The sequence below is a fragment of the Balaenoptera physalus genome (assembly GCF_965194825.1).
Source record: "Balaenoptera physalus genome assembly, chromosome: 4".
Classification (NCBI taxonomy): Eukaryota; Metazoa; Chordata; class Mammalia; order Artiodactyla; family Balaenopteridae; genus Balaenoptera; species Balaenoptera physalus.
Window position 1 is genome coordinate 52,420,770 of NC_138891.1, and position 18,862 is coordinate 52,439,631.

General features: G+C 39.5%; 1 protein-coding gene and 1 long non-coding RNA gene across 2 annotated transcripts in view; both read right to left on the reverse strand.

Annotated features, from left to right (window-relative positions):
• The window catches only part of LOC309659389, a 538,108-nt gene that overhangs the window by 40,032 nt on the left and 479,214 nt on the right, over positions 1-18,862 (reverse strand). The window lies entirely within an intron of this gene.
• Positions 6,267-18,862, reverse strand: part of NCEH1 (neutral cholesterol ester hydrolase 1) — a 65,518-nt gene continuing 52,922 nt past the window's right edge. Inside the window, exons 4-5 of the mRNA XM_082459020.1 lie at positions 11,993-12,164; positions 6,267-10,064 (exon numbers count right to left, since the gene is read on the reverse strand). Of these exons, the coding sequence (XP_082315146.1) occupies positions 9,447-10,064; positions 11,993-12,164 (790 nt within the window). The 3' untranslated portion in view covers positions 6,267-9,446. The remainder of the gene's footprint in view (positions 10,065-11,992; positions 12,165-18,862) is intronic.

The window sequence follows — 18,862 nt, forward strand, 5'->3', positions numbered from 1 at the left end:
ACCAAAAGACACAGTGGATGCCAGGCTTTCTTCACACAGCCTCTCTTAGAATGGGGGATTACTTCCTTCCTTTGTGTTACTAGGGCTAGATAACAGCTCCCTGTTGCTACCAGCCCCAGAGGACTGCCCTGTCTCTTGTTGGTTTCCTTAAATCCTACCCACATCTTTGCATAGAGTCACTTTGTTAAATGCTTCTCCAATGAACCAATCTAAGTGTGCTATCTCTCATGTGCCAGGACTCTGACTGATACACCTCGTGTGCAGAGAGAATATAACGCATCTGTGAGTTTGGCCTTTCTATCTTAGGTCCTTAAAAATTAGCCAGTAGCTGAATGGAAACCATCTTCTATCCATTCCTCTCTTATTCACTGACAACTAAGGGACATTTTTATAGCTCTAAGCTATTCCGTAAATTTTTACATGCACACTTTCCACCAATCCTATACTCATAGGATTGTGAGGTAGGTGATCATCAGTAGTGGTATCATATAACACAGAGGCCCTCACAATGTGTGCAGCCTCAGCAGTAACAGTGTCACCTGGGACCTGGTAAAAATATAAATTATGGGGCTTAGTCCCAGACCTACTGAATCAGAAATTTGGGAGCCAGCAATCTGTGCAACAGTCTGTGTTTTAACAAGCCTTCCAAAGGATTCTAATACATGCTAAAGTTTGAAAACCACTGATGTAACATATGGTTACCCATGCATTTTAATGTTAGGGACACTATCCTCTACTGCCCCACCCTCCACTCCACTGGAAAGGACTTTTTTTTTTTCAGTTTAGTGGTCTCAGACTGGAGTGCCATGATGCATCAGAATGACCCGTGAAGCTTGTTCAAAATCCCAATGCCAAGGTCCCACACCGGATTCACTGAATCAGAATCTCAAGTTTGGGAACCACTGATCATGCCATCAGCTCAAAACGGTGAGAAACCACAGCTGGAACTGACAGCAACAAACCTGAAGGAAGAATGTTCATCATGAAGTTGTGAGCTCTGAGGAAACCAGAGTTACCTTTGGACCTGACTTTATTTAGATTATTACTTACTGGGAACAGGGAGAGAGAGTTTTTCTATTGTATGTAGCTGGGTCATGTTTGTGGCAACTTTAGATGCAGACAAGAGTAAAATGTCTATGTTTTGAGGTGCCTCCCCACTTTCTCCAAGACTCTACTTCCATCCATAGCTCATGCTAAACAGTCATGTCATATAGTTACCCCAGGCCAGATGATTGCATCCAACCCAAAGCATTGGCTGGTTAGCCACCAATCAGATTCCTTCTCTCAGAAATGTGTACTTGCTATTTTTAGTAGGCCTTGCTGCTCAAAGTGTGGTCTGCCTACCAGCAGCATCAGGGGATCACCTAGGGTTCTCAGGACCCACACAGACCTACTGAATTAGGATCTGTGGTGTAACAAGATCCTCAGGTGTTTCCAATGCAGATTAACATTTGACAAGTGCTGGCTTAAGAGGCACAAATATTTTAGAAAGTCAGTAGTGGGTGCTTTAACCCTATCCAGAATTGATGGTCACTTTTGATCATACAAAGTTATGATGGATTCATAAAGCAAGCCAAGAAAGCCTATCTGCTGAGAAAAGTTAGTTATTTAGAAAGATAAGAAGAAAGAAGCAGAAATTAGATACACTGAGAGACAGAGGAAGAAGACTGGCTCCTTGAATTTTCTGTACCAAGCTCCGTGAGAGCAGGCTTTCTTTCATTTTTTATCTTGGATGTACAGAAGATTTCTGGTTGTATCCTTATAATAAACCTCCCTTTTTTACTTAAGCTAGCTTGAATGAGTATCTGTTTCTTGCAAGAGATGACTTGCAAAGAGATGAACTAAATCACCACCAAAAGGAAATAAAAATAGATATTTGGCATTACTTTGCATGCCCTAGATTGTATAGATATTATTTATGAGTAGATTGCCTTTTCTCTTATGCTTTTTAAATATTAAATAATGCATAGTCATTATAAAAAATTCAAAAATTTCAGAGGGAAGCAAGGTAGAGAAAAAGATCTTCCCCTAGGATCGTTATCTTCACTCCCCAGAGGTAACCAGTTAAGTGTCTTGTATAACCTTTAATCATTTTCCTACATACCTTACCTATAATGCTCCCTGATTTTTTCCCTCTTGGCATCAATAAAAGAACAGAAAGCTGATCATCTTATTATTACTATACCTAGAGGGATACATTTAATAATATCTAACATTTAACTTGTAAAAAATGAACAGAAACCTCAATCAAATAGAGTTGGGAGACCAGAAGGGGGCGCTCTTGTGCCCTGTGGCGATAGTAGAGCCCAAAAAGAAGACAGCCTCCTTTTCTTCCCCACAAGGACTCAACCAATGAAAAGCCACTGGACTCTTTGTTTACTAAATAGTCCTCCCAAGTTTCCTTTTCCTCTCTGTAAAAGTATTCTCCTTTCCCTGCCATACTGGGACTTGCACGTGGATCACCATAGCCGCAGACCCTGAATTGCAATTCTCTGCTGATCCCGAATAAACCCATCATTGCTGGAGAAATATCTGGCAGCTTATTTGTCTCAGGTTAACAAACTCATAACTTAAAAAAAAAATGTCCTTCTTTAGCTTTATTTTTTAAATAGTCCTTTGAGGCAGGCAGCAAGGTAAGCACTATTAACTTTCGTTGAGTGAACACATGGATACACTGAGGTTTAAAATCATGTCCTCAGGTTTCATTGAAATTGACTAAATAAATAATAGCTATGTAAGAGTTCCTATTGTATTTGTTTTAAAATAATTGAGGAGATTTTCCATTAAGTCACATGGAGGGATTTTCTTTTAGAATTCAGAATTCTTAGGGAAAGACCGCCAACCCTAAGAAAGTAGAATGCCTCAGAAACACTGACAGAAATGCCAAATCACTAATCATGTTTTTTACTTTTTTCCTCAACTGCCAGGGGACTCAGAGCCAAACCAGAAGTTAACCACAACTGAGTTTTCTATTTGGCATATTTTTGTTCTTTTCCTTGGCTATAAGCTCCCATTTCTATATCTCTATTTCATTGTATTTTTACATTATAAGCTGCTTCAAGTATTTTCATGGAGTAAGAAAGTTTAGATACCAAATGTAAAATAGATAGCTAGTGGGAAGCAACCGCATAGCACAGGGAGATCAGCTCGGTGCTTTGTGACCACCTAGAGGGGTGGGATAGGGAGGGTGGGAGGGAGGGAGATGCAAGAGGGAGGGGATATGGGGATATATGTATATGTATAGCTGATTCACTTTGTTATACAGCAGACACTAACACAACATTGTAAAGCAATTATACTCCAATAAAGAGGTTAAAAAAATAAGCCTGGATAAATATAAATTAAAAATGGGGAAACCAAGGTACCAATAAAGACTTACCTAAATTCACTGAGAAATTTCTGGCAGAGCTGGAACTGGAATTGTGGTTTCCTAAATTCTAGTTCATGCCATTTCCTCTGTTCCACGTGAGCTGAATGGCAAGGTTTTTTTCCCTTAACCATGGAACATATTACATCTGTTTTTAAAAATATGGCAATACTAGACCGGGATTGACATATATACACTAATATGTATAAAATGGATAACTAATAAGAACCTGCTGTATAAAAAAATAAATAAAATTTGAAAATTAAAAAAAAAAAGTATGGCAATACTGAAAATGTCACTGCTGAATGATGTTTGAATTGAAAATGTGCTTTAGCTTTTGAAGGCCATCTAGCTCTGCCTTACTTATTGTTTTCAAAGGTAGTTTCTTCCCAACTAAGGATTCATCTGGTGCTGGGTGCCAGGTTTGGCCAGCGGGCACAACAAAAGATGAAGGTCCTATATTTCCCTCTGTACTAAATGGTCCTTCAAAAATGTAGAACACCATTTTTCTGTCAGCCTTTTTCCAAATGGATGGCAAATACCTACCTTGAATAAAAACATGTAAAAAAAAAGACAAAACACTTTGGTGGGCAGAGAGGTGAGTCATGCTTTAACAAAGAATCAATGTGAGTGCTTTTTAGTTTTGTTTTTCTTTGTTTTGAAAATGCAGTCTTTTTCTCTAGGTACTTATGAGGATTTTAAAGTCTATTTTAAAAAAAATACTCAGTTTAATTTATTCTGTGATTAAATATAGCATGCCTTTTTATTTACCTTTTATAAGCTGTTGGGAAATCTTTTCTTTTTAAACACCAGGTGAAACATAAGCAGCAGCGTGGAGGATGGCTAATGTCATCTACTTTCAAGAGTGCCCTCTGCTGGCAGTTGCCTTGAATTTTAAAAGTACTCTGTGGGCTCCAGGATTTGATTTGTTGACCAAATAAGTCTTTAATGCATGAGTAGAAAGAAAACACCTGCAGGGGGAAAAAAATCAAAACAAACAGAGATTTGTGTCTTAAGAATATAAATAAGCAAATATATATAATAGCACCAGGCATAGTTTTACATGCCATTGAAAAGAAAGAACACTATGCTTTAATTGCAACAACATAAGAACATTTGTTCAGCAAAGACTTACTGAGTGATTATTCTGTGAGAGGCACTGTGTCAGGCACTGGGGTCACAAAGGTGATGCTGACATGACCCCACATCAAGGATCCCACCGTCTTGTGAGGGAGTCGGACCCACTAATAGCCAATTACGTGCCATGTGTTGAGTGCAATGTAGGACCAGAGGAGGGACACCTAAATATCCTGAGGAGGGAGGAGTTAGGAACGGCTTCCTGGAGCAGGCTGGCAAAGGAAGACAAGGAAAGGCAAAGAAAGGGCTTCTGGGTGGAGGGAAGAGTATTAGGTAAGAGAAATATGGCATGTGTCTCTCCATGGTGATAAGGTCAGCGTTGGCTGGCTATATAGCCTGGCACAGAATACAGGGCTTACCATAGATGATGCTGTACAACAGCACTTCTTGACTATTTTGGTCTCAGGACCTTACATTCTTAAAAATTATTGAGGACCCCAAATAGCTTCTGCTCATATGAACTTTATTGATGTTTACTGTATTAGGAATTAAAACTGAGAAATTGTAAACATAGTTATTCATATACTTAATTACATGTTACCTTAAGCTATATTCTATGGGGGAAAAAAAATCACTAAATTTTCCAAACACAAACGAGTGAGAAGTGTGGCATTGTTTTACGTGTTTGCAAAACTCTTTAATGTATGGCTTAACAGGAGCCATCTGGATTCTCGTATCTGCCTCTACAGCCCACCTACTACAACGCCACATGTCAAGTAGCAGCTGGAAAACTCTACTCTACACTTATGACAGAAAAACAGTAACAAATAGCTAGTCTGGTAGGCAGCCTATGTGAGAAGATGGAGCTCTCAATCTGAAATACCAGTGGTGGGAAAATCCAGGAGGGACATTTCTAACAAGACACAAAATGTCACCAGTCTCTCTAATGACACAAAATGCTGAGTGACAGGGCTGAACAATACATGTATGCCTACTGGAAATCACATTTACATTTTCAATCTCTGAAATTTGGGGAATGTGGTGCTGATATCAGTATCTTCTAGATGTTTAAATAGGGGATCCATTGGAAAATATGAGATGTTATTTATTTTTTTAAATGGGGGATTAAACAAGAATGAAAATCACAAGAAAAAACAATATTAAAACACATAGAGTACATTTTAAATGCCCTAAAGGAGAATTGTTGCAACCATTAGTGGATCCCTTCAGCAAAATATAGCCACGCACCAGAGGTTTTGTTGGAGAAGATGAAAATAACTCTAATTGAATAGGAAAATCTAATTTACCCACACATATGTGACCATTTAGAACCAACACAAACAATTTACTTTGAAAAAACAAGTTTTGCAAATTCCTATGATATTGAAGTGAACTAAGTATAATGAACTCAAGCGTGAAATTATTAGCTTTGCTTGTAATGACAGAGTCAATGTGAAAACTTGCCTTCAGTGGTATCAATACTTCTTTGCCCGAACTAGTCAAATCCAAATTCATTTGCACTGTGATCAACCTTTCCTAATATGTGTATGGAACGTCCCCAAATTGTCTCATGGCCTGCCTAGCTTTTATGAATATTCTAGCCAGTCCAAGGCGGGTTTCCAGTACGAGCAGCACATACTGTATCCAGACATGAAATGGATGTCATCAGAGAGGCCACTGAGTCCCTCTCAGTAATTGAAAGGCAGCTGGAGGACTGCAGGGGGCAGAAGATTTGGGCTGAATTGTGGCTAGGGATCTAGAATACCAAGAAAAAGAGAGGTGGGAACCAGAAAATGAGATGAGGGGAAGTGAAAGAGGCACATTTCCAGATGGAGACATTTTATTTACAAACATGAATCAAAACAGATTTATACTTTCCTACCTCCACAGTGGATTTTCATCTTACAAAATAGACTGGCTACCAAAATCCTTCATAAAATCTGCCTTGCCCTTTGCAGTGAGAAATAAGCAAAAAGTCAAAGGTGAAAAGGTCATGCATAAAATATTGTATTCACCAAGATATACAACAGTCTTAACTTCTTCACAAACCAATGATAAAACAGTAACTAATTTATACTTCACTATATTTTGTAGCACTTCAAGATTTTTTCATCATATATTTATGGTCACATTTCACAAACAACAACGATATTATAAAAAGACTATCCATTTTTTCTTAAAATAGGAAAACAAAACAAAGCCATAACACTTAAAAAAAATCAATCTGCAGAGCATAAACATTTTTTATAAGAACAAAAATTAAAACAAAATAAACTGATTCCAAGCCAAAATATCTTCAATATAAACTCTGTATGCTTCCCAAAGGAATTCTTAGCACTCAGATTTTTGGTTGGTTTAGCCTCTCTTGTATCTAGTGGTTTTTGTGTATCATGATTCCCAATCATTATACCAAGGAAAATTTCAAGGAAGACCTTCAAGAAAGGTCTGAGGTGGGATATAGTACAAGTCACTTTCTTTTATATATAAAAGCTTTGTTTATTTATTAATTTATTTATTTTTGGCCATGCTGCGTGGCATGTGGGATCTTAGTTCCCTGACCAGGGATAGAACCCAGGCCACGGCAGTGAAAACGCTGGGTCCTAAACACTGGGCCACCAAGGAATTCCCAATAAAAGCTTTAATGAAACTTAGATGCTTCATCAGAAACAGTGCTTGACCCCTTTTTTCTTTCACTCCCTCTTTTCACCTGAGAGAGCCCTTTGGAGACCTAGAATCATTCATTGTCTGTAGTTAGTACAAGATTTGGCTCACAATTCTTGGGGGGGGGGGGAATGTCATTTTAAGGAATTCTGTGCATGTATTATATTTTCTTTGCTTTCCTAGAGGTGGGTAACCTCAAAATAAGGTCAAAACATTGGTTCCTTCAAATGGCATCAAAAAGAATAGTATTAAATGAGGAGGGTAGCTGTCATAGAGTAAGAACTAAAATCCCATGTTTTTAGGGGAAAAAATTGATCATGTACCTGTCTGTGTATATGGAATAATGACCTACAAAAACAAACACACACACACAAAAAAACACTGTTGAAGAAGAGGCCAATACAGTTTTCCAGTCTGACAAAATGGGTGGAATTTATAGTTGGAAGACACCTCATAGATTAAGTAATTCAATTCTCTGACTTTAGAGGAGAGGGAAAACAGGCCCGGAGACAGTAAGTGACGTGCCTGAGTCCATTAGCATGTTAATTTGTATGATAATTTTTATACATACACAGGCACACAGACAGATACTCACTGTTGCATTTACTTCTGTCTTGTACATAAAATGCTCCTGACTTAAATAATAAATGAAAAATAAACATGCAGATTTTCACTTGTTATTTCATCCTCCTAAGTAGGAAATACCCATCTTTCAAATGAGTGAAAAGGCTCTACTTTCTTTCCACTGATAAATTTATTGGATCATGACTTGGCTGTGTGGCCGCTCTCTGCAGTCTCTGAAAGTAGCACAGATTGCAGCAGTAGGAAGAGTGGCAGGAGGGAGGGCGAAGGTACACAAGTCAAGTCAGAATTGGGAGTTTCTTTCTATGCCAAAGATGTCCCACAGGCAGTGAAGGCTTCACATGAAATTAAGCCTAGTCTATTGTAACTTTAGACCTACCTGGAAGGCGATAATGAAGGGTGTCACCCAGAAGAGTATGAAGTAGTTCCTCCGACCACAGAGAGCAGAAATGACCAATGTGTGTCTTGTCTAAGCTATTGAACTATAAACTTAGATGACTCTACTAGGTGTAGTCAGTTTCTAATTATTGTGATTTGTATATGCATATAAACATCAAAATATTTAGGCCTTATATATAGTAATATTAATAGCTATTTTACCTCTTTCCATAAAATTACATGTGGATATAATTCTAAAGTTGTTTTTTTTAAACCCTAAGGTAGTTTTTTAAAAAATCATTATTTTTAATATTCATTACTGACTTTATTCTGAAAAATCTTGTCTAGCTATATATATTAACATTAAATAACTTAAAAAAATAAACAATACAGTACATTATATATACCAAAATAGCCCCATTTTAAAGCCATGTAAGTGAAAAAGTTGAGTTTTCAAGAATAAACTAGACCCTCTAAAGCTATTTTTCATAATCTTAATATTAAATGTATCTTCTTTTCTGACTATGCCAAATATATACACACCACTCTTGGTAATTTATGTGAGAAGTATTCATTATGAAAACAATAGGTTGGTTCATTTGTCTGTTTTTACTTGTTCTGTAAAGGAAAATTTATTCTAAATCTAAATTAATTTGCTCCCAAAAGATCTCCCGCAGGGAGATGGCATAACCAAAAAACTTAATGATGTACAGATATCCAGCGCATGCAACCTCATAGTTTCTAATAATAGTGGTAGAAAGTAACTTTCAAGTATTATCATAATCCAACTGGACTTAGAGATAGCTATCACATAAAATTAACACTCTAAAGGAGGAAAGTCATTTGAGAAACTTGTCCTTGCTAGAACAGCTCTGCCAAAATTCCCACAGGAAACAAAGCCATCCATCCACAGAGAACAGAGGGCACTTGGTAGCCAGCACTGACCTTGAAGTGAACACATGTAACACCACTCTTAACTCAAAGTAAACTCTAGCAAGTTGAAGAGCCCACATTTTCTTTTTACTCATTAAAGGTCATCCACAGCTGGTAGAATTTCTTCTAAAAAGAACTTCTTGACGGAGGCAAGACCCAAAGCTATTTCCAGCTCCTAGCCCTGCTTTCTGCAGCTGTGGGTGTTAGTAGTAATTTGGTTAAAACAAGAACAGAGAGACTGGCTCACTTAGAGAACCAGATTCAGATGTTTTTGCACTTATGTTACTCAAAAGCATTTTTTAAAATTAAATTAACATAAAGTCTGCAGGGAATAGAGATTCCATAACTCAAGTAACGAGGGGAAATTAGTCAACTAAAGAGTGAATGTCTTTCCAAAGCAGGTGCAGGAGATCAAGAGGGGCTCAAGCCTTTTAGAAATTTCACTCCTTTACAGGTTTTCATCCAGCCACTTGATGTAACTATTCCTAGTCCGAATTCCCACTGAGAAGTTGGTAGGCCAGCTGGTGAAAATCATGCATCCGTGGAAGCCATCCTCAAAGTGATCAAGGGTCACCTCCACACCTGCACTCTCCAAACGCTTTGCATACATGATTCCATCGTCTCTTAGGACATCGTGCTCACAGGTTAGAATATAGGTCTTTGGGAGGTGCCGCAGGACTTCCTGGTCTGCGATGAGTGGGGCTGAGCGGGCATCCAGCAGCTGAGGGATCTCCTGGACGATTCTGGTGTTGCCGGTGGTCTGCATGACAGGCTTGTAGTTCTTTGTGATGGATGCGGGCAAGAGGGATGTCCAGTTTAGATGGGCCCTGAGGGCAGCAGCCTCTCCCACATCGAGTGAAGTGTGATTGTTAACTATCATTGCCTGGACAAAGTCATAGTTGCCGTTGAAGTAATCCACCCAGTACTTCACCATGACATACCGGGGCAGGATGGGGGTGTTCACATTTTGCTGATAAGAGGGCGTGTTAAAATCTAAAGCTTGAAGAACTGGATAAATTAAAGCTTGCACCTTGAGCTTGTTTTTTAGGTTGGCGTCTTGATTAAACTGGAGAAGAAAAAGCAAACACATTATTTCATTTTGAATGGCTTCTTTTACAGAAACCATACCCTTTAAAGTAGCCCAGTGCTTTACCTTGACTCAATCAAAGGGGTATAAGTGTTACATTTCTACCAGGCATGGTATTAAGGAATGTAGTTTAAAAAATAAATACTTCCCCATCGCCACCACTACCACCACACTTCAAGCTGCTGGATATTTACTGAGAAAGGTGTGATGTTTGCAACTCATAGTTCTGAGTGAACACTTCAAAGGTACATGATCTCTTAGGTCCTTAAACCCCCATCAACACTTTACTTGTATCTATCCTTTGGCATAATACTCACCCGGCTGGGTATTATGGATGGATAATGTGTGAATCTTATTTAGTTTTGTATTCCCTGAAAGGCCCCAAAAGGCAATGGCTTACTAGGGAGAAAAAACTAGTCTGACTCTTCCAGAGTAGACGGCTAGGAAAAGCTAAATGAACAGGTGATGGGACTCCACAGTGTTTTAATAGGACCTCAGGGTGTCTCCTCTCGAGCCGTTAGTCCCCATGGCTGGTGAGAGGGTGAGAATTTAAATCGTGTTGGCAGTGCACCCTCCATTCTACTTAATGAGCATGTGCCTTAGAGTACAGTTGAGATGGAATGTGAATGAATCCCCCCACCCCGCAGAACTCCATTCCCCCTGGCCTCCCCAAAAGGCAAATATATTGCCTCATTGTGTGATTCTAGTGACTAAAATGATGTATTTTTTGTATAACATCTAAAAGGCAGCTAACTAGGTCACTGTGTTTCACAAGCAGCTAAACAATCTTCAAGGTAACATTAGGCATACAATTTTGTTTCACACTGCACTTTAGAACCCCATCCCGAGGGAAGATGTAACTGCTCTGTAAAAGCAGGAGGAAATGATCAGTTAATAGTATTATTAATGTGTGCCAAGAACTGTATATACTTCATATCACTAAATCCTGGCAACAGTCCTGCAATCAGATGGCATGAGCCTCATTTTCCTGAGGCTCAGAGAGGTGAGAGGACTTGCCAAAGCCCCACAGCTCTCACAGGGGGGCCTGGATTCCATCCTGGTTGTGTCCGGTTTTAAAGCCCATGATGCTCTCCCCACTGTACCAGGACTTTCTTCTTACCGCTTTGGACGTGTGGATAGCAAACCCACCAATGCCAAGCGGAGAACAAAGTTCTTTATTTATAGCAAGAGAGAAGAAATCAGGACATGCCACAAATGAAAAGGCAGATGCTATTTGAGAATGCCAAAAGAAATTTGGAGGTAAGAAGACAGATGCTATTCTTAAATTATTTAACCCAGAAAAGGAAGAAAATGTACTTATCTTTGAGTCTACACAGCTGCCCAAAATTGGGGATGCTACTACAGCTAGACAGTTTTCAAAGAATTTAACCAGCTAGAGCTCAGACTAACTTGCATTGTAACATTTAAAGTGGATGAAACATTTAACTCTTTCTTTTATATTAAAAAAAAAAAAACCTTTGGGAAACACTTTTAAATATTTTAATTTGGCTCCAAGTTTAAGGAAACAATCTTAGCAATTGGAATTTAAGCAAAATTATCTTGTTTTGTAAGTCCAACATGGAAAAGGAGCAGAAGATACTTAATTTCCATGCATATCCCTGAGGAGTAAGGGAGCCCTCTAAAATGTTAGCCCTCCTCTCACATTACTCACCTTAATTGTAATCGGGGCCCTTCCAAGGACTCAGAGATTACAATTCTTTCAATGACCCCTCTTCCTACTTCAAAAGATCTCTGAGAGCTTTCCAAGTGCAGTCATCTGAATTACTTGGCCCCCAAGTGACCAGCCCACCCAGCTAGGCCTTTGCCATGCCTAGTGGACGATCTGTTGGTCTGCTGAACATTATCACATGCTCTCCTTCCACCAGCACCTCAGGGCTCTCTGTTACCTGTTGGCCCAGGGCAGCCGCCAAATTCCCACCAGCACTGTCACCAGAAACGCCGATTCTGCCTGGGTCAACTGAATACTTGTGCAAGACTTCTGGCTGCAGGAAGTACTTTGTGGCACGTATAACATCATGAATTTGCTCAGGAAAATAAACCTTTGGAACTAGCCTGTATCTGTGAAAACAAAAATTGTATTCATTTAAGGACTTCACCAAGTCTTTATAGGCCATTTAAAGTTTAAGGGAAAACTGGTTCTTTTGAAGCCAGAAACAAACAGGTAAGGAATTATAATAAATATAAAAATAAACCATTTTCTTGCAATTCAAATACTTACTTTTAAAAAGTAATGATTTTGTCATAGTAATTTTTACTGTGGGCCACCAAACAAAACAAAACAAACAAAAACAGAAACCTACAACCACCACCAAGGCAAAAACAAAACTTTGAAGTCAAAGGCAGATGTTAATTATTAAAATATAGATAGAACCACAAAAGATTCTGGAATTTTATTTCTGGAAGTCAGTGTTCCGTTCACAGCACCTCTGGGTTAGAAGGTGACTCGGCAGCACTAACCACTTCATTGGTCTCAAGTTTAATGAGTCCATATGGTATTCTTCATGATTTACTTGATAAATATAGTAAAACTGTACTCCATTGAAGAGGTCATGCCAGCCCGACATTAAACCCAAGCAATGTATTTGCTCCCTGGAAGGCTGGAACTAAAACGTCAGCTGTCAACCAGCAAAAGGGAAACCAAGGGCTTCCCTGGTGGTGCAGTGGTTAAGAATCCACTTGCCAATGCAGGGGACACGGGTTCGAGCCCTGGTCCGGGAAGATCCCACATGCTGCGGAGCAACTAAGCCCGTGCGCTACAACTACTGAGCCTGTGCTCTAGAGTCCGCAAGCCACAACTACTGAGCCTGTGTGCCACAACTACTGAAGCCCACACGCCAGAGCCTGTGTTCCACAACAAGAGAAGCCACTGCAATGAGAAGCCTGTGCACCGCAAAGAAGAGTAGCCCCCGCTCGCCGCAACTAGAGAAAGCCCGCGCGCAACAGCGAAGACCCAACGCAGCCAAAAATAAATAAATAAGATAAATAAATTAAAAAAAAAAAAAAGGGAAACCAAGTTTCCAGATGGCCCATGGCAGGTCTGCTGGGACACTTCTGGGGCTTCTCCTACTGCCCCACTTTGCAAGATTAGAGTCCCTCTGGGATCCTGCTCTGTACACTTAGTAGGATTCAGATTCCCTTAAGAGCCCCAAGAGCCCTGGCTTTGTCAAATGCCCCACCTATATATAATATCACCTTACAAATCCATTGGTAGTCTCGGCTTGAGGTGCCCTCTCAGCCTCCACCCTCCTTATTTCTCACTCATCCTTTAAGCTTTACTTGAGGGTTTGCCTTCTTCAGGAAGCTCTCCTTGACTACAACTCCACTTGCTTCTGGGGCTCAGCTGGCTACCATTCCTTGATACTTCTATGTGCTGGGGTATATTGCTCATATTGCCTCATAGTAACATGATTTCTTTCCGTATTTCCTCTTAAGAGTGTGTTCTCTGATATCAGGGACTATGTGTTTCCAGTGTATATCTATCAATGTGCTGAGCACATAATCATGCATCTAGTAAAACTTTTCTGAGTATTAACATACCTTCATTTTGCAAGTGAAGAAACTGAGGCATAGAAAAACTACTTGATTTGTAAAATAAACCAAACACAAATCAAAACAACGTAGGATAGGAACTAATTAATTAAAACCTAATAATAGTCAGCTAATACTCAAGTCTTTTGATTTCCAACTTGTAATGAGCATATTTATTCTCAGAAACTAGTTTTTTCTATACTACTCTATATAAGGTCATTCATTTCCCCCATCTAAATTCCAGATAGTTAGTTAAATATCTTCACATTCTGGGAACTCCCTGGTGGTCTGGTGGTTAGGATGCCGTGCTTCCACTGCAGGTGGCACAGGTTTGATCCCTGGTTGGGTAACTAAGATCCCAAAAGCTGCACAGCGCAGCCAAAAAAAAAAATCTTGACATTCTGTGCAGACACAATCAAATCGACAAATATTTGTGAAATACTTTGATAAGTAGTGAATGTAGATCTGCTCTTTCAGGAATTACTACATTTTTAAAACACAAAATGCAATAAGAAATTCCCTTAGTGGTTGCCCTATAACAGATAAAATAAGTTTTCTAATTTCTTTTTTTTTCCATCTGTGATGATCAAGTAATCATCTGAAATATTTTTTCTCCAGCTGACTTTCACTATGTCTTAGTGAAGCTGCTGCTACTTTACTTCATTCATTAATAATGGGTAAAAGGAGTAGGAGTACACCATTTTGTCCAATAGGTGGCGTCATCTCATATGATTCTATTTACCCTCAGTTCTGGGATGAGGTCTCAATTTGTTACTTTCAATATTACCAAGCTGAATTCTTAATTCTTTCAATGAAATAAGAACAAATGCACTTCATGACTCAAGGTGTGAAAATAAAGGCTATTTTGTCTCAGGAAGATTCCAGATAGCATGATAGACTATCTTCCTAGTGGCCCAAGAGGTCGGAACATATTTTGCTTAGAACACATACGTGAATCAAATTTTCAGATGCTGTTTCACAAAAGGTCTTAATGACTTTGAATCAAGAGGAACTGGTAATCTAAAAACTATGCTACTGCCTCAAATCTTATGAGTTGATTAATAACTGGCTCAGATAACAGAGTAAACATCCTAGTCTTCTGGTGCCCTTGAAGATCTATCTCCTAAGTCTTCCTCCCCTTATCTTTGTTCATTCTGGAAACATTCTCTAGTTTTATACAATAAGAAGGGATACTCTTTTCACGGACTGAAGGATGTAGTGAAACTAGATATTTTTAAGATGAGCCTTCAAAGTAGCTTGAAACTGACCTGAGAAGTATCACGAAAGTTCTGTAAGATCATTATAGACACAGAAAACTGAGAGTCAGGAGGAGATTTATGAGTAGCGTAGTCAAAGAAAGCATGCATAAATACATTTATCTGCTGCTTTTGTTCAAGGCTGTGTCCCTGCAAAGTACTGAAGGACGAGTCCACCTTTTCTTTTTTCTTTCAATTGTAGATCCTGAGTGAAAGCACCTGATGAATTTGTGGCACATACAGTCTCAATTTGCCCAACTCAGGGCAGGATGCATGACTCTGCAGTGTCAGCTTCTACCTACCTATTACTGCACGTGCGTCCTACTAGAAGAACAAAATTTGGTGTAAATTCAGGAATGAGGTTTACTCAATTTAATAAATATGTACACTCTATAAAAATTATCTTTTTCCTGCTAGGTGAGGTACCTCACCAGGTACTCTACAGATGCTTCACTCAAATCTCAGAGCAAACCTGTGGGTTTAAGGTTGAGAACATGAGGCTCAAGGGGGATGCATAACTAGTCTACAACAGCTAGTAAGTGGCAAAGCTGTGATCTGAATTCACAACTGACTTCAAAATCCACATGCCTCCCCCTTTTAAAATATTCTCATTCTTCCAAACCCACAGCCTTTAAATGTATGTGTGTGTGTTCTCATTACCTCACCAAAGCAGTAAGTTCTCAAAACTGTAGATTTCTGACTTCCCAGAACTTCTCTCATGATGTCAATGCTTTTGCAATATTCTCAAAACAAACCACCTGGCAGAGTACCTGGCACAGGGTACATCTTTAATAAGATATTTTTATTCGTCCCAAACAAAATTTTAGAGATTTATTTTATACTTTCTACATATAAAATATGTCATATTTTATTACATACTATTATGATGGGAAAAGTAATAAGCTATATGCTTTTAAAAAACATTAAAAAAAAGAAATTGGTCCTAACTCACCTACTCTTCAGGCACATCTCCAAGGACTGCCTGTATGCTCTGCATAGCTCAGAGTTTCTCAACTCTATATGCACCTTAGGATAATCTTGGGAACTTTATAAAAAAACACTGAGGTTTGAGCTCCTCTACAAAACATTCCAATTTATTTGATCTGAGGTGGGGCTCAGCACATCTATATTTGAAGAAAAATTCCCCCAAGTAATTCTAATGTGCAGCTGGGGTTTAGAAATATTACTGAATCCAACCATACTGTCACTCTCCTCCGAACACAACTCCCTGTTCCTGTTCCCAATGCATTGGTCCTTCTCTCCATCCCCTATGCCCTTCCCCCAGCAATTCCTCATAAAATGTTGCCATTGTTTAAGTCTCATCTCAAATGCCACTTCCTCCATGAAATCTTCTAAGAGCCCAGCCAAAAGTAACTCTCCTTTCTTGAAGCCCTCAAAGTCTCTCTTACAATAGGTCATAACAGACATGTCAACTTCCTCTAGGAGTAGACGGAAAGTCACAGCTACATACTACAGTTCGATGTATACCCACCTGAAATAAGCAGCATCATTTCTACAATCTATTACTTTATTACCTACTTTGTTAGTGACCAGGGAGATGGAGCAATGCTCAGAAAGACTGACAAATTCTTCCTTAAGTCAAAGGCAGATACACAAGCCCAGAGCTGAAGGGAAACGTGAGTTGCTTCCAAGACTAAGGATGTGGAAGCCCTGAATAATACTAGTGCTCTAAGAGTGCTGTAAAGTGCATTCTCCCTCAAAATAACCTAGCCTGGAAACAGAGACAGTCTTCGGCAGCGGGCAAGGACACTGAGTTCTCTTCACGTAGTGCCAGTTAGGTGAAAGGTACATGTGATATTCCGGAATGAAATTATACTCCTATTTGATTCAGGAGTGAGATAAAATCACATTCCATTTTGGCCTTTTTTTTTTTTTCTTTTCCTTTTTCACTGTCTCCCAAGAAGAGCTCAGTAGATTCATCTTGAGAACATAAAAAGGCTAACATTCTCCTCAGTCTTAAAGAACCCATATCAGTAGGGGTTATCTGAAACAAATCAACAATTACAGTCATATTGTGTTATTTGAGGGGGACAACTCCAGGGGAAGAATCTGTTTATTCCTCTAATAGGTAGAAGCTTCCTTTCCATTAAAAGAATATATAATAAAATTACATAAAAGTGGAAAGATTGTGAATGTATAATTGTTTCTCTTTCTATTTGTGCAATGAGGTTTGTGCATAAAGATTGAGGAAGGGTCTTCCTTTCTGTTTCTACTCTCAAAATTGGCTCTCGGGATAGCTTTGACTGCGAGTCATTCAGCAAGGCAGAGCGGAGCTTAACAAAGGCTTGGCTGATTGGATAATAAGTACGTTCAGAAGAACTGACAGATGTCAGGATGTGTCACCAAAATCCTAGGAGTGATTGAACCTAGGATTGTGATCCGTTTAAATGATGTGATGCTCTGACACTGTTTACAAGTTAAGACTTCCTGAGACGTCTCTATGGACACGGCAGGGAGCTCCCCAGGCCTCCCCTCCCCAATTCAGATATAAACTTCGCCTTTAACCTCAAGGGGGACTAGAGAGCCAAACATTCCCTCAGGTGGCTACAGAAGCCCAAGCAGGCTTGGTGCCAAGTCCCTCGGACCTCCTTTCTCTGTGTGATTTCAGAAGCTAAACAGAGCTCTGGGCTCAGGTGTGGGTGGAACTAGGCTTCCCAACCTCGCTGCAGTGTGCAGCACAGGCTTTCTGTACAGCTCCAAGCCCCCCTCCCCCCAAATTCTAAAAGACCTAAACCACAAGAGAGAAACCAGTGGATTTTTTTTTTTTAATGTTAGTAGAAAACAGAGCCAAGAAGACATTAGCTTAATATGTCTAAAAAGGAGATTCATTAGTTAATGATAGTGAAGGAACTAAAACAACCTACTTCTTAAAAGAAGTCTCAATATTATCTTTCTGTAGCATTAATAAATTATTTGTAACACTGGCCTTTGGGTTTGCTAATAAGGTAGGCTGGACTGAGTAAAAGGAAAGTTTTGGACAAATCTTCCCTTTCTTGGAGGGGAACCCTGAGGAACTCAGTCTGCCCGTCTCCCAGGGCTGCCCAGGTGGGGGTGAGGCATGAGGATTTCTGCCTGCAGGTCTGGGAAGAAGAGCAGGAAAAGGAGCAGAGGGAGAGTCACAGCTAGGTCACCGTGGCTCGTGTCTTTCAGAGTATCTTGTTTGAACAACTATTTATCGAGATGTGTGTTGTATTGTGCCTCTAGAAGCTCTGTGATTTTGTCAGCTTGCACTCATCTGATTTTATGGATGAGCAGGACAGAGTCATAAAAGTCCCATTGCTTATAACTCTGTTAGCAGCAGACTAAGATACGCGGTCCAGCTTCTATTCTGTCTACATGAGCAACGTTCTTCTTTACAGCTCTGTCAAGTTTTAAGTTCTCTGTGCATAGTGCCACCTGATATTTGGTGGATGGGAATAGGTCTCCATTGACACAAAACAGAGAGTTTTAGTGTCGTAAAAACTTAGTTAAAAGCAAAACACAACTTGAAACCGTTTTTGACAACTAAAAAAAGCAATGTAAATGCCTTGTAGAATTTAGTAATATCTGACATGCCTACTTTGTTATTATCTCGCATTTTATCTTTTTGTAATTGAAGTATAATTGCCATACAATATTATATTAGTTTCAGGGGCACAACATAGTGATTCGACATTTATATACATTATGACATGATCGCCACAATAAGTCGTTACCATTTGTCACCATACATAGTTAATACAATATTACTGACTATACTCCCCATGCTGTACATTAGCATTTTATCTTTTAAAAAAAAGAAATTAGGGGGCTTCCCTGCTGGCGCAGTGGTTAAGAATCCGCCTGCCAATGCAGGGGACATGGGTTCAAGCCCTGCTTCGGGAAGATCCCACATGCCGCGGAGCAACTAAGCCCGTGCGCCACAGCTACTGAGCCTGTGCTCTAGAGCCTGCGAGCCACAACTACTGAGCC